General features: G+C 38.0%; 1 protein-coding gene across 4 annotated transcripts in view; it reads right to left on the minus strand.

Moving 5' to 3' along the window:
- PPP1R13B (protein phosphatase 1 regulatory subunit 13B) overlaps positions 1–15,392 on the minus strand; it is a 73,043-nt gene that overhangs the window by 49,821 nt on the left and 7,830 nt on the right. For 2 of the 4 annotated variants that reach the window (XM_075104008.1, XM_075104007.1), the window contains exon 1: positions 9,539–11,521. The exons of the other annotated variants lie outside the window; for them this stretch is intronic. In XM_075104008.1, the coding sequence (XP_074960109.1) occupies positions 9,539–9,664 (126 nt within the window). In that variant the 5' untranslated portion in view covers positions 9,665–11,521. Of the gene's footprint in view, positions 1–9,538; positions 11,522–15,392 lie in introns of those variants that run through there. 4 annotated transcript variants of the gene reach the window in all.

A 15,392-nucleotide genomic window follows, 5' to 3' on the forward strand; every position in this document is an offset into this window, starting at 1 on the left:
TTCCCTGTACAACATAGAAGAAAATCTATCAATGTCTTACATCAACTGGGCTAGCTAATGGTCTCAGAGTTTGGAAACTTGCCTATCAGTTTCTCAACTTTTCACTGGTGTGCCTTTTTCACTCGTGATGCCTATCACAGCAAAGATCATTCTTTGTGCCTAAGGCTTAGATCATGTTGCCTTTCGGTATCAGTGCTGATAAGCACAATTTATTGGCCTTCACTTCCCCCCTTGTGACATGGAATCTTCTTCCCTATCATTTTTCACTCCATATCAAGAAATTGATGCTGAATTGGTCCTTTACATCAGTTTCTACTCTCCATGTGATGAACAGGTGTTTTTATGCTTTCTTCTTTGCTGTTCATCACACCCTATATGCACTTGCAAAGCGACCTCATTACTTTCCTTTAAGTCCCTCCTTTGCTGTTCTGTCTACAAAACATATTAGACAAAGTAAGCCGTCAATATGCTGAAAAGCACTGCCTATCAGGCTAATAATTATTGTTTTGTCTACTTAGACTTCCCTAACTGTCCAGTTCATCTCTTACTTTGTCCCAAACCTAGATTCTAAGAGCTGTGCAGCAGAGATACATTCATAACTTGTATACCACAGCAGGGATCCCACAAGGCCACAGCTAAATGCCTCACACGCTACTATACAGAGACAAATAATCTTTTAAATAAGCCTGATGTCCTTTGTTCTATATGAGCTTGTTCAGGATGTCCTAGAAACCACCTTGACTTCCCTCCTTGAGTTTTGCAACTTCAGTTGCACTCCCCTAGTGCAATGCAATTACTTATGACTGGAATAAAACTAGACCACCACGACAAAACCAGAAGATGGCAGCTGATGTAGCATGCTGCTTCTTAGGTAAGAAACAGCCTAGAAGGCTAAAACTCCAACTGCTGAATGAGGTCTTTTCCTGACCATTTTTTCTACAATCTTACCGAAAAAAATACAACTTTTTCGATCCTCAGCTAAGATCCTGAATGAAAAAGACAGGTATACTTTTGATTAGATCGTCTTTAAGAACAGTTTTTGTGGAGACAAGAAATATGTCTTACTCCACTATTATTTTATGCTACCAAGAGCTGAAACACTGGTGCTTGAGAAGAAATAAATTGTACACCCACACCTCCATTGCCTCATGCCCAAGTTAATTTACTAACTCAGACTGGTGATACAATAAATACTGGTGTTTCAGGCTAACGCAGTCTATGTAAGTACATCTCTCCTGATACCGTAGTTGCACAAAATGTAATTAAGCTATCAGAAAGTAATCAGACAAATACTATTTCAGGACATGCCAAAACATTAGAATTTAAAACAAGTCCAAGATAATTCTCTTATAGTAATAGTCATATACTCAGCTAGAAAAAGAATTAGTGAGTTCTGGGGATGAAGATGTGAAATTACTCCATTGGTGTTTTACTTTACACATAACTGGTCTTTAACTAAACCCCACATTTCAGAGCACTTAGTGGGGCCTACAACTCCAAGATAAGAACAATCACCAAAGAAAAGACTTCACAGAATCACAGGTTGGAAGTGACCTCAGAGATCACCTCGTCCAACCTTTCTAGGAAGAGCACAGTCTAGACAAGATGGCCCTCTTCAAAGTAAATCTCTCTTGCACAGTAGAGACCTCAACATCTCCCAAGAAGTTTTGATAACTTTCCTCATTGATTTTGCTGACTTGGGAGCCCCAAGAACTTGCTATATTTAAGGTGCTACTACAGCAGAGTTTTAACTGAAATTTCCAAAACCATATCTTACTAAAATGTCAAAGCCCCATCAATCAAATATGAACTTTGATTAAGACTGAGGCTTTCAGTTACTAGAAAAATTACAGAATGAGATGTGAGCAAAATGTGAAGAGGCAAAAAAATCACGCCTTTGGTGATGAGACTTACTAATATGCATAACCTTGCACTTAGAATGGTCAGAGAAAAAAGTTACAATTATCAATTATCTCATGCAAGTTTGCTTGCCTGGAATTCATGCCATGACATAAATATTGCATCAGCTACAGCTGTAGAAATTCTAGTTACATATTTCAAACAATAGAGCAGAATTTTAACTGTATTTGCAGTACAAACAGCATCCCTTTTTAAGATTATAGACTTAGTTAGTTGAATCATAGAATGGTTTGGGTTGGAAGGGACTTTAAAGATCATCTAGTTCCAACCTCCCTACCATGGCTAGGGACACCTTCCACTAGACCACGTTGCTCAAAGCCCCACCCAGCCTGGCCTTGAACACTTCCAGGGATGGGGCATCCACAGCTTCTCTGGGCAACCTGTTCCAGCACCTCACCACCCTCATACTGAATAATTTCTTCCTTTTATCTAATCTAAATCTACCCTCTTTCAGGTTAAAGCCATTATTCCTTGTCCTATCACTACATGCCCTTGTAGAAGTTCCCTCGCCAGCTTTTTTGTAGGCCCCCTTCAGGTACTGGAAGGCTGCTATAAGGCCTCCCTGGAGCCTTCTCCACGCTGAACAACCCCAACTCTCTCAGCCTGGCTCCATAGGAGAGGGGCTCCAGCCCTCACATCACCTTCGTGGCCCTCCTCTGGACTCGCTCCAACAGGTCCACAACTCTCTTATGTTGGAAGCCCCAGAGCTCGACACAGTACTCCAGGTGGGGCCTCATGGGAGCTGAGTAGAGGGCGAGAATCACCTCTCTTGACCTGCTGGTAATGCTTCTTTTGATGCATCCCAGGAGACGGTTGGCTTTCTGGGCTGCAAGCGCACCTTGCTGGGTCATGCTGAGCTTCTTATCAACCAACACCCCCAAGTCCTCCTCCTCAGGGCTGATCTCAATCTGTTCTCTGCCCAGTCTGTATTTGTGCTTGGGATTGCCCTGACCCATGTGCAGGATCTTGCACCTGGCCTTGTTGAACTTTATGAGGTTCACATGGGCCCACCTCTCAAGCCTGTCAAGGTCCCTCTGGATAGCATCACTTCCCTCCAGCACATTGACCACACCACACAGCTTAGTGTTGTTGTCAAACTTGCTGAACATGCACTCAATCCCACTGTCCATGTTGCTGACAAAAACGCTAAGCAGCGCCAGTCCCAATACCAACCCCTGAGGAGCGCCACTTGTCACTGGTCTTCACTTGGACATCGAGCCATTGACTGCAACTTATTGAGTGCAACCATCCAGCCAGTTCCTTATGCACCAAGTGGACCATCCAATAAATCCATGTCTCTCCAATCACAAGGATGTTGTGCAGGACAGTGTCAAAGGTAGATGACTTCTGTTGCTCTTCCCTTATCTACCAGTGCTGTAACCCCATCACAGAAGGCCACGAAATTTGTCAGGCATGATTTGCCCTCAGTGAAGCCATGTTAGCTGTCACCAACGACCTCCTTATTTTCCACGTGTCTTAGCATAGTTTCCAGGAGGAACTGCTCCATGATGTGCTGGGCACAGAGTTGAGGCTGACTGGCCTGTAGTTCCTCAGGTCTTCCTTTTTTCCCTTTTTAAAAATGGGGGTTGTATTTCCCCTTTTCCAGTCAGTGAGAACTTCACTGGTCTGCCACAACTTCTCAAATGTGATGGACAGTGGCTTAGCAACTTCACCCACCATTTCCCTCAGGACCCAGGGATGCATCTCATCAGGTCCCATGGACTTGCATATCTTCAGGTTCCTTAGATGGTCTCGAACCTGATCTTCTCCTACAGTTGGCAGTTCTTCGTTCTCGCAGTCCCTGCCTTTGCCTTCTGCAACTTGGGTGGTGCAGCTTGAGCACTTGCAAGTGAAGACTGAGGCAAAAAAGCCATTGAGTACCTCAGCCTTCTCCACATCCCAGGCAACCAGGTCTCCCATTTCCTTCTGGAGAGGCTCCACATCTTCCCTTGTCCTCCTTTTATCACCGACATACCTGTAGAAGCTTTCCTTGCTGCCCTTGACAACCCTGGCCAGGTTTAATTCTATCAGGGCTTTAGCTTTCCTAACCTGATCCCTGGCTGCATGGACAATTTCTCTGTATTCCTCCCAGGCTACCTGTGAAGCTTTAAGCTATTACATTTTAAAAGAAAACAGACTATGAAATTATAACCACAAAACTGTTTTAATTAAAGTAATCTAAAGACACATTCTTGACTCAAGTAATGAGTATTTCTTTATAGCGTTGAGATTTCAGGACAAACAAATCCCAGGTAAATCTCCTATGTTGATTATTATATGTAAACCCCAGAAAACCAGTAATAAGATTATTACACTTCCTTGTATTAAAAAGAAACACTTAAAGTCCATCTAATAAACAAGTTCTTCACCAGCATGTTGTGTTCCAATAATGATGTACCTTCAGAAAGAAGCTATTCTTTTAAAAAACAGATCTCTTGAAGAATTTCTTGCAATATATTTACGACTGATTTCAAATAAGAGCATCAGGGCATACAGAAAATGTATTACTGATTAGTGTGTTTTTCATTAGGAGATTTCTTTCCTTTAACATCTTTCCCCCCTCCCCATATATGGGGTGAAAAATAACTGCATTCAGTTTCCATATTTCTGAACACATTTTCTCACATCCTACTCACATCCAAGCTGTAGAAACTTTGAGTTCAGGCCACAGTTCAAAGCCCAGTGATGCCTTTTGACTGTGTGAGTAAAATTCACAAGGTAGTGCAACTAACAGACTTCAGTTTGCAAAGAATACAAAAATGAGTAAAGTTTTCTGCCAAAATGCAGACTTGTGAAACCAATAGCATGCTTCCTACTACACTTGCAAATTCAAAGCCAACTACCTCCATATGGCCTGCAAAAGAATTCACAAAAATGGGAGCAAGTCTCAGACACTAAAAACATACAGCATGCAGCTATGGGCTACTAACAAACATTAAAACCATTAATTTCACTATTGATAAACTTAGGCATTTATAAGGTTACTCAAAAATGCAAACAAGCTAACCTTATTCTTGGATATCATTTGCAATTTTGATCAAATCTGAAAATTTAATGTTCCTTAAATGTACTTTAACTATACTCATCTCCCGAAAGCATTTTTTTGCATAAGCTTGTATACTAGCTGCATTAACTTGCTGTTTTGCATTCACTGAAAGAAAAAAAAAAAAATTGATCCATCTTGAGATTTACCTTCATCAGGCTCAGCACAAGACAACCTGGTTACAGAAAACACAACCAGGTTAAAAAAAAAAAAATAATAGTCCTGTCAGACAATAGTTGTACCAACAGACTGTACTAACAGTGATGGGATATAAAATTACTTCTCTTGCTAGAGTGCAGAAATAACTTTAATTAAAAAAAAGTATTTAACTCCTCTTATAGAAATGTGGAAGCAGAGCATTAAAAGAAATCCTTAAACAAGATTTTCCTACAATTTTATAAGGCCTACATGTATGCATTGGCTTAAAGAACTGACAAAAGCCACAGATACTAACTCTCAGGACTTTCAGGACTGTTGCCTTTACCTTCCTCGGTAAATGAGCTTTCATGTCTGACAGCAGGTGTTCAACAGGATTCAGACTATATCAAAAAACCTACATTACTTGATATTTATTTGCTGAAGGGATACTTATGACACTTTCTTGCTCTTTGTTACTGAAAGATAGAAAGCTACACCATCAATTGTAGATCTGGAATTTGAAGCAACTCTTTCAGTGCTTTTTGCAGGGCAGAGAAATAAGCTAAAATTTGTGCTGCAGGAAGGAAACAGCAACTATCATCACATATTTGAATATACTCAACTAAGCAAGATAGATCCACAGCTTACTAAATGAAAGGTATTGTAGTAGTTAATTGAAAGACTCCCAGAGCTCTAGGAAAACAATACCTAATTAGAACAACAGCAACTACAAGTTCACTTATGTAAACAGCACAAGCAACCTACAGATTTGAACGGGTGCTCTACAGCCTGAGAGAGGCAAGATATGAATAGGACTGAAAAAAAACCCAACTGACCTAAAAAATGTTAAATTTCTAGCATCTGCCTAAGATAGAAGAGTGTCATGATCATTTAGACGTTATAATCATCTATCAGATTTTAGGCTATACTTTGTTATATTACAAGTCACAGTCAATCTATGGTACTAAACCACTGCCAGCTCTCCAGGCATTATCTTTAGAGAAGCTGTGTGTTGTCACAATGTTGGAATGCCTTCTTTCAGATTCAGGTGGTTCTGTTAAAAGCACGCAGGAGCTGAGATTTTGAGAAATTAATTTAAAAGATGGGCAGTAAACATGTCACTATAGAAGGGAAAATGGCTATAGCTGAAAAGGGACAAGTTAAAAAAAAAAAGTGTTTGTGTTATAAATAAAACTATTTATTTAAAAGATCTGTCCAAGTGCAATATTTAATGTAATTAGCTAAAGCAACACAGCCTGAAGTTAGAAAAATCTATAAAACATACCTATTGTGATGTTTTCTAGTGGAAAATGTAATTTGGCACTTGCTACAGGAGGAGTTCAACATCCCTGCATCGTATTATCTGTTGGCTGATTCCTAAATTGCTACATCTGGAGAAACAGTGAGAGATCTTGTTGTTGCTCCTTGACGCAAATAATTCCACCAAAGGACTGTCAAGACACTCATGTAAGAGACTTTAGAACACAGTGATAATTCTAGGAACACTGACAAGTTCTTGCTGAGCACATTTCTCCATTAGGCAACATACATTACAAATGGATAAAATTTTTATTCTTTCAAGAACAAGGCTTTGAAATTTTGTTTTGTTCCACTGTTTAAAAGGCTGTGAGCCACATGCCATCTTTCATGATATACACTTTTTAATCATAGTTGTTTAAGTTGCAGACTCTTGAAAGACTCCCTGCTTGAATCAGTTGATGCTGGATTTCCTAAACCCCTTACCAGGTTCATGGCAACTCAGTACATAAAAGTAAGTATTCTCACCTTGCAAATAGTACTCTCTGATTTGTTATAGGACTATTGCAAATGAGTCTTTGCCACCTATCAACTAAGAATAGAAGACTGATCTTCAAATCAAGCAGCTCTGAAAAAGCCCCAGAGCTTTTCCTGACACTTGGCTTCATTAAGGATACTCTTTTTTATCTTTCAGAATACTTTTTTGTCTGTGAATATTAGAATGACATACCTTACCTAATTTCAATTAGATTTATTTAGAGCACTTTGGGGAAAAAAGAAAAAAGCCAAAAACAGCAACAAAAAAACCCAGCAGGCATATCAACTTTGTGCTGATTATTAAATGCAAAAGAAATTGATAGACTATTTAAGAAGCTAGCAAATAACCCTGCTATAACTAAATATTTTAATAGTAGTTTAGGCTTTTACGAGAATTCCTTAAGCAATGGATTTTTGCAAAATCTTTTCTAGAAAACTGCAGCAGATGCTGCAATTGCAAATGCATGGAACACTAGTAATACACAGGAAAAGTCAGTTCAGGGGATAGCAAGACTCCAGATCAAAATTATAGCAACATTAGTGCAGTCACCTTTCCTGAAGTCCCTTTGTCTATACAATCTGATGGCTCTATTTTGAGAAAATATAAACGTGATGTCCACTTTTTTACTGTTCTTCACATCTCCAACCCAGAGCCCTCCAAACCAAATGGTTCAGAGAGTTAAGTGGAGACCCCCAGTACAGGCTCAGGCATAGCCCCATAAGAAAGCATTGTGGCACCACAACCGCATCTCACCGTACAAGATCACAAACACAATGTAGTGCTACTATTCAGAGGTCTGAATCTTTCACCACGGTCAAGGTAATCAGCATGTCATACACCGAATGCATGACAAGCTTGAAACAACAGTCCTAAAATATTACCTGCCCATTTAATCAGCTGATGAGATATGAATATTGTGTTCAAATAATGCTATTAAATGTCTTACTTTCCAAATCATTACAGAAGATGTGTTGCTGGAGAACAACACCACTGCAGTGCTATAAAATTTGCAGTAAACTCAGGTGAAAAAGCAATAAATTAAAAACAAAACTAAATTAATCCAAGATGACTCAGCTTCAGAGATCATTTCATTACATAAGAATCTCAGCTTTTTAAGCTTTTTAGCTGGAGCAGGGGGGAAGCCATACTCACCAAAAGGAAAGGTTTAAAGAAACAAAAACAAAAAACCAACCACCAACCAAAAAAGAAAAAAACAACAAAAACACACCCCACCAAACCTCCCCCCCCCAAATATAAACAAAAAACCCCATACATCACACACACAAACCCCCCTAAAACTCCAAACACTACAAAACAGGACACCCCGCTCAAAGAACCAGATGACAGATAAAGGGACAAAAATTTAGTATTTTACTTTTATTGGTGGGCGATATGGGGAGAAATCCTATCCAAGGTTTTTGCATATTGAGATTAACAATACTGTAATTTACTTTGAAATAAAGCTCAATCTGATAACCCAAGGCAAAGCTGCACGACAGGGTTAAGCATGAGGTTTTGGGTTAATTTTCCTGAAAGACAACTTAGTTTTCAAAATCCACATGCAACAAAAGTGTCCCATGGAATTTGTACCACAGAACTGAGTGTTCTCAAATTATTAAAAATATTTTGGCCAAGGCTAAGGAAAGGGAGGTGCTGATGTTCCTACAGTCTTACGTTCGACCTTGTCAACAGCTACAGCAAAGTCATCCAAAATCCACTGAATTCCAGAAAAGCCTGACCTACCCACTGCACTGAAAATAATCTCATCAAAAAAGTACAGGATACGAAGACAGACATTTGCGTCTTTTCATTTACAACTTTTCAACAACAACAACAAAAAAAACCCCAAAGCCACAAAACCAAACCAACCAACATAGTATTTTTACTAAAGACATTGTGTTTTTGTCAATTAATAAAGGTAATTTGCAGCACCCAACATTACTTTTTCATTTTACAAACAAGGAACAACTTCTATGAAACCTACAGACACACACCAGTATGTAATGTTCCAACTGTAATCAGCACAGCTCTTTCCTTTTATTTTCAATAATGCAAAACAAGAAGGGACTGCCACAGCTTTCTCCCACTGAGCAGAAAGTATTAACAAAATACTGATTGTTTAGTGTATTGCTTCCAGGGAACACCAACCATTCAATCTTAGATGTAATGTTATCTGGCTTGGCAAAAATATAAAGAGTGAAAAGCGATTACATCCTTTGGGATTCAACAGGCAGTCTGCAGAGTTTTCCTTCCACTGGAGTGGAAATTGCACATAATAGAATATAACTCTTTCCAGTGCATTTCTTTAGTTTTAAATGGTAGGTTTAAAAATTAAAAGCTGTTCTGTTTAACTCTCAGACATCCACTTTGGCTGAATCAAAATGAATAAATAATTATGATAATATTGATAATCATAATAACAATAATAATAAAATCTAACTACTTATGCAAGGTAAAATTAAAAATTTCAACCATTTATATACAGAACAAACCCATATAAGATAATAATCTCTGATCTTCAAGTAAAAATCCCACATACACACACTCTAACCCACTACAAGGATAGACTGTTCAGTTTTACAAAAAGCAAGCCCAAAATGCTTAGTTTTACAGCAAATAAACAAAACGCAAAGTAATCCCACCTTCTTTTTTATAATTCTGTCCTTTTTCCAGTTTCTAGAGTTCAGTCCAGTCTTTTCTGGTAGCCAAGATTTCTCTTTTGATGTTTTTATAATATTCTGAAGAACCATCCTTAAAATATTCTTCATGTGGACAGTTTTAAATAGTAGTGAATATAAAAATATTGTGTAGAGCTAAAACCTAAGAACAGTTTCCGTGCAACAACTACAGTGAAAAACTACTTAAATGGAGTATTTCTGGCCTACTGGCATATGAATTCAAGCAGTAATGACGAGCAGTGATAAGATGTTCCAAAGAAACAAGACAGGCCACAGTTGTGACAGGAACAAGAGAGGCTAGATCAAGTTTCACCTAATTAGGCAAGGTTGCAGTAGGGGAGTTCTGCTATCCTCTCCTTGTGCAACAGTCATCTTTGTTTACTATTATAATAACAAACTGTATTAATCTTAAATAAATTTACATATAAGGCTCTGACTGTCTCAAAAGAGACAGAAGTGATCTTCCCATCGAAGGGGGCAACGATACAAGCAAAAGTTCCAAGAGCAAACATCCTAACAACTATCAAAAGACATTTCCATGACATTTTCTTAAATCAGGAAAATGTTTTAAAAAAGACCAACCAGCTTAAAACCAAAACAAACAACAACATTAAATCCACCATGTATTTATGCCTAAAAATACTATCGTTCCATCCATTCTTGGCAAACTCTGTCTTCTTGCTGGACATAATTCAAGCAACAGAGCATATAAAATGGTAAACTATGTTTCTGATTGCCTCTTCATGTCAAGGGACAGCAAATGTTTATCATCATTCCTGTCAACACTATAGAGGATCCAGAGCGGGGAACAGAGATGGCACCAACAGTGCATTCAGCTCTTACTTGGCAATTGCAGGAACAAAGCATATTCTCCAGCCTGATCCATTCCCTTAATAGAGAAAATGGAGAGAAAGAGTGAGGAAGTCACCCAAGGGGGTAAAAAAAAAGGAGAAAGCAAAAACCACGAAAAATCCAACCCATTCTACAGAAGATCAACAGAACGCAAACAACCCATCTCTCTCAAAACAGAGCTATGAGCTACATTCTCTGTGTGGCACCTTACACATTAACTGCAGGAAGATAAAAGCAAGGGGTTCTCAGCTTCATTTGTGAGCCACAGAATTGTTACATTACCCTTTTCTATAAGCAGTGGTAGAGAAGACAAAGGTAGTAAGATACCACATTTAGGCTGCTTCAACATTCAGAAATAGTCCCGTCCTCCCTTAATGCATTTTGTTGGGAACAAAAACATTCTGATCCCATGCAGTTTTCCTTTCTCCTCAGCAAACATGTATCATGTTTGAGAGGTTTATTGAGAATATAATTAGTAGAATCATTTCAGAGTTATAAAGTGCCGCAACTTAAAAAAATTAACCTGTTAGCAATTGAGAACATTTTAAATAAATGAGAAACTGGAGGGTATTTCTTAAAAGGGAAGGGTTGTTTTGCTTTTGGAAGGATGGAAAAATCTATTCTGGTTGTTCTCCAAAACCAGATTGTATCTTTATCTGCAGAAAAACAAACTGTATCACATGAATAAATATTTGAGAGGAAAAGCTGGGCCTATATTAACTCATATTGTGCCACTCTTCCAACTACAGCTACTGGCTAAATTCTTCTAAACAAAACTGCGTAACTTATAAAAGCCTCACTTGCTATAGAAAGCCACGGCATACACGTACAGACCAGAAGTACATGAGAGTGCAGCCCTAAAGCCTGCCGCCCCTACTGGATAATTAGGCTCTTTCAAAAGAAGAATATGAACTAAAATAAACATGTGTGTCACTGAACTTCCCTTTTATCCTGTCATCCTCCCTTCTGAAATAACTGAAAACACCAGTGTGCACTTTGTTAAATCATATAAATAATAAAAACACGACAAGCACAGTGTAGCCCCTTACCTTCTCTCATATAGTCCATAGATGTATTGTCATATTGAATATCTGATCCACTGCAGTTATTTCACTCACAGATTTATAACCATTACTGTTAGGTAGGTAAATATAAATCTAGGCTATATGTAGAGAGACAAGGATACCACAGCCTCTGGTTGCTTAATATATTATCAGACTCAAAATCCTAAAGAAACAGGAGGATTTAAAAAAAAAAAAAAAAGTAAAAAAGTTTTGACTATTCTAAATGAAGGAAGCAAGGTACATGCAGAATTTCATAGACCTAAGTTATGATCCTATATTAAATTTAAAAACTATATAAGTTCCAAAAGGACTTGCCCCATGTCAAAGCTCATATTCAGTGAAACTATGTATCTGCAGATTATGTAAATCACTCAGTAGGAAAGCAAAGTCAAGCCTATGGTCCTACTAAAGCAGTTTTTCCAGTACAATCAATCATAAAAATCCATGGATCATACTGGGAAGAGGGAAAAAAAAAAAACCCCAAACAACTCCCCCTCCAAAAAACCCCAATCAAACATCAATTTTTTGCAAGTCATTGTAAATTAATAATACTTGGTGAAACAGGTACCTAGATTTACTTATCACTTCCACTTAGGTAAACTGACAACTTATGTATTTCCTAAATCTATTTACTGAGGTAAAAAATGTGATGCTCTATTACACTATAACAACTGTGCACTCAATAACCTATACAGGGTATGACTTGTGGTGAGCATGTTTCCTTTTTCCAATCCAAGGGTAAAGAAATTAAAAGCAAGAAAGAATTTGATTTAAACATGTCAAATACATTCAAATATATAAATTCAAAACAGAAACTGTGCTTAGCATGCTCATTTTGGGGGGAAGGCGGGTGTGGGAGGGTGTAGGAAGTGATTTACCAACTGCTCTCTCCAAATGATGTTAGAAACACAGTAGCATCCTTAAGTCCCCAGCACATTAGACTATTTTTTCCAGTATGACTACAGATGCTAATACATAAAAACATACACAGCTACATGACATCATCCACATTTTTGCATTCTTTCACGTATTGGAAGACATCTTTTCTCACAAGAGAACTGCAGTACTTAACAGAACAACAGAACAGAGGATGACTGAATTACTTTGCTCCCCACTTCACGTGGGGAAAGGAAGACAAAAGGTTTACAAAGAAATTCAGACACAATCAGAACACTCTCATCCCTGAGCACTGGAAGAAAAGAGGCCGTTGAGACCTCACTGCTTGAAAAATTGCTACATCATTTGTGAGATAATAAGAAAAAGCTGACCAAAAGCTTGTTCTTGCTTCTAAAAAGACAGAGGCAAGTACACACACACTCCAGATCAAGCTTACTTGTAATTTTGTGCCAAGGCTTCTCAGTCCTTCAGAACTCAGAGTAAATTAAGCAGTATTTGGTAGCTTCAGATGGCTGGGGGAAGTGAGCAGCTGTAAATGGAGGTAATCCAGTAATGTGTTGAAGGCTCAAATCACCAAGATTTGTTAGGTTGAATGTTACAAAACACCCAGAAACGCAAAAATACCATATTAGAAACACTGTATAGTAAATCCTCAGATTTAGCATGTCTTTTATGTCCCTTAAAGTGGTGTTTCAGACTATAATTTTATACCATAAATACAAAAAATCCACTATAAAAAGGATATAAAAGTAGTCTAAAGGTTGATAAATGTGAAAGTGAATAAAATTCAAAGGTTTTTCATGTTTAGCTAAAAATGAGCAGAAGCACAGTAATTGATACATAAATTAAATTATTCCAATGTAAGTATTTGATTTGGACTCCAAAATCAACTGGGGTGAACAGAGCAGTTTGTAATTCAGAGTTTAAACTTATTTAAGCCTCCTTTACCACTTTACCTCCTATCAGTGCTACAAAAACAAGTACTACTGCTCTCCACCATCTGGAAAAAAAGAACAAAAAAAAAAAGAAAAGTAAAAATAAAGTACCACAGTCAGGAATTTGGGGGTGAGGGGAAGCATTCCAAGCAACAGACTTGAAACTGATTTGTTTCAATGTAAAGCTTGGATTTTTATATCATATTCCCATACCCAACAAGCTCTTGCTGAATTGGTGATAAATGACAATAAAAAAGTGAATACACTGCAGTGTTAGTACACCAAGAAGCTAGTCAGAAAAAGGACTGAAAAGATTTCCAAGTGGCATGGGCTAGAATAGACATCAATCCATGTGATATGGTTTTAAAATAACTGCATTGATCCTGACATGATTTAGAAGTGTAAAGGAGGTCAACCATTACAGATCTTTTTTCCACTATCAGAAGTACACGATTCAGGCTTGCAGCTAAAATTTTCTGAACTTTAGATAACTTCGGACAACAAAACCATACATAAGGAAATAAAGCATCAGACATGCTGAGACATTCAGAGCTGCATGCAGAGATGAAGCTGCATACAGACATGAGTTTCATAGTTTATAAGACACTGTTTCAAGAATTCAGTGAACTCCCAAAGTGTACATACAGTCCAACTGTTTGACGCTCAAATAGTAATGAACCCATTCATTACTTAGCCTGCAGATTCATCCAAAATTTCAATTCCAAGAACTTGCTGTTTTTAAATACACAACAGGAAAATCTAACCACTTCTCTGTCGATGTATCTGAATAGCAATGTTAGCACTAATAGTCAAACTGGGTTCTAAGTCTGTATTTGGCTAAGCTAAGTGTCCTAACATACCCCTGTACTATAAAAATTATCTTACAGGTTTTGTAAGAAATGGCTGTCAGTTCACAGATGCTAGTACTTTCTCAGATGCCCAGATAACAAGTCAGCTAAGCTGCCAGTGAGTAACTTAAAGAGTTTCAGGCAAGTAATCACTAGATGAACTGTTCAAAGTTATTAGAGATACTAGTTTCCTATGCTGTCCACATCAACACACAGTATATGTTCTGGCTGTCATATTCGTCTCTCTACAAAATGCTAACAGCCTGCCAACCACTTTACAGACATCAATTATACGATAACAATGTACAAATATCCTCTCCTTACATATCTTTTCAGGAAGTAACTGAGATATTAGTAACATTTATTAAAGGCATTCTATGAGAGTGTTTTGAACGTAAGTAATTTGAAACCCCCTATCTTTGGCTAGGTAGGACAGATTCAGGTCAGGTTTTGACCAACACACTGGTTAAGATTTTACAAGATAACCAGCTACACTTTCTGAAGCCTGTTTTGGGTTTTGTTTTTTTTTGAAGTAGTAAGCTTGGGGGGAGGAGGAGGTAGAAAAAAGGAGGTTGAACTGTGTTGAAAGTACCATAAGTATGTTGAAAGTATCACAGTATCACCTTCAGAACAGGCATAAGAATGCCAACAGGTGCAGCACTGTCTTGAATCATAAATTAGACAAATTGCATTAGGAAACAGGATTAGAAAAGGATTTTCTCATGCAAACATGCATTCAGAGTATGTCTCCTCAACTTAAACTGTACCTGTTATTCTCAACTAAGACTTAACAGAGCTTCTTTGAGAAATTAAAAAAAAAAAAACAAACTTATATGCAGGTAAGCCTGTACTCAATGGCTATGGTAAGCTTTGTTAGCATCAAACCACCCTATTTCTCCACCTTTAAACATCAGAGAGCAATGCAGGCAATACTTTTCTCCACATATTAATATCGTAGTCCTGTCTACCGCTTTTTTAATCTAATATTATAACTCTCAACAATTCTCAGCTATTCACCTTAGTAGGTCTGGACAGATATATCCCAGTTCTTAGGAGAACAAGGTTTGCTGGTCTCGAAGCATCAAAAATTGGCTCCCAGGAGAGTAGAACTCTGAATTAATTCAGATGCTAGTCAATGCACCATGCTTACACGCATGGGATCAATCCAGGGGATTTGGGACTGGAGGAATTCTCCTAGATCAGCCTGGCAGAGACCTCGGGC

The sequence above is a fragment of the Phalacrocorax aristotelis genome, chromosome 9 (assembly GCF_949628215.1).
Source record: "Phalacrocorax aristotelis chromosome 9, bGulAri2.1, whole genome shotgun sequence".
Taxonomy (NCBI): Eukaryota; Metazoa; Chordata; class Aves; order Suliformes; family Phalacrocoracidae; genus Phalacrocorax; species Phalacrocorax aristotelis.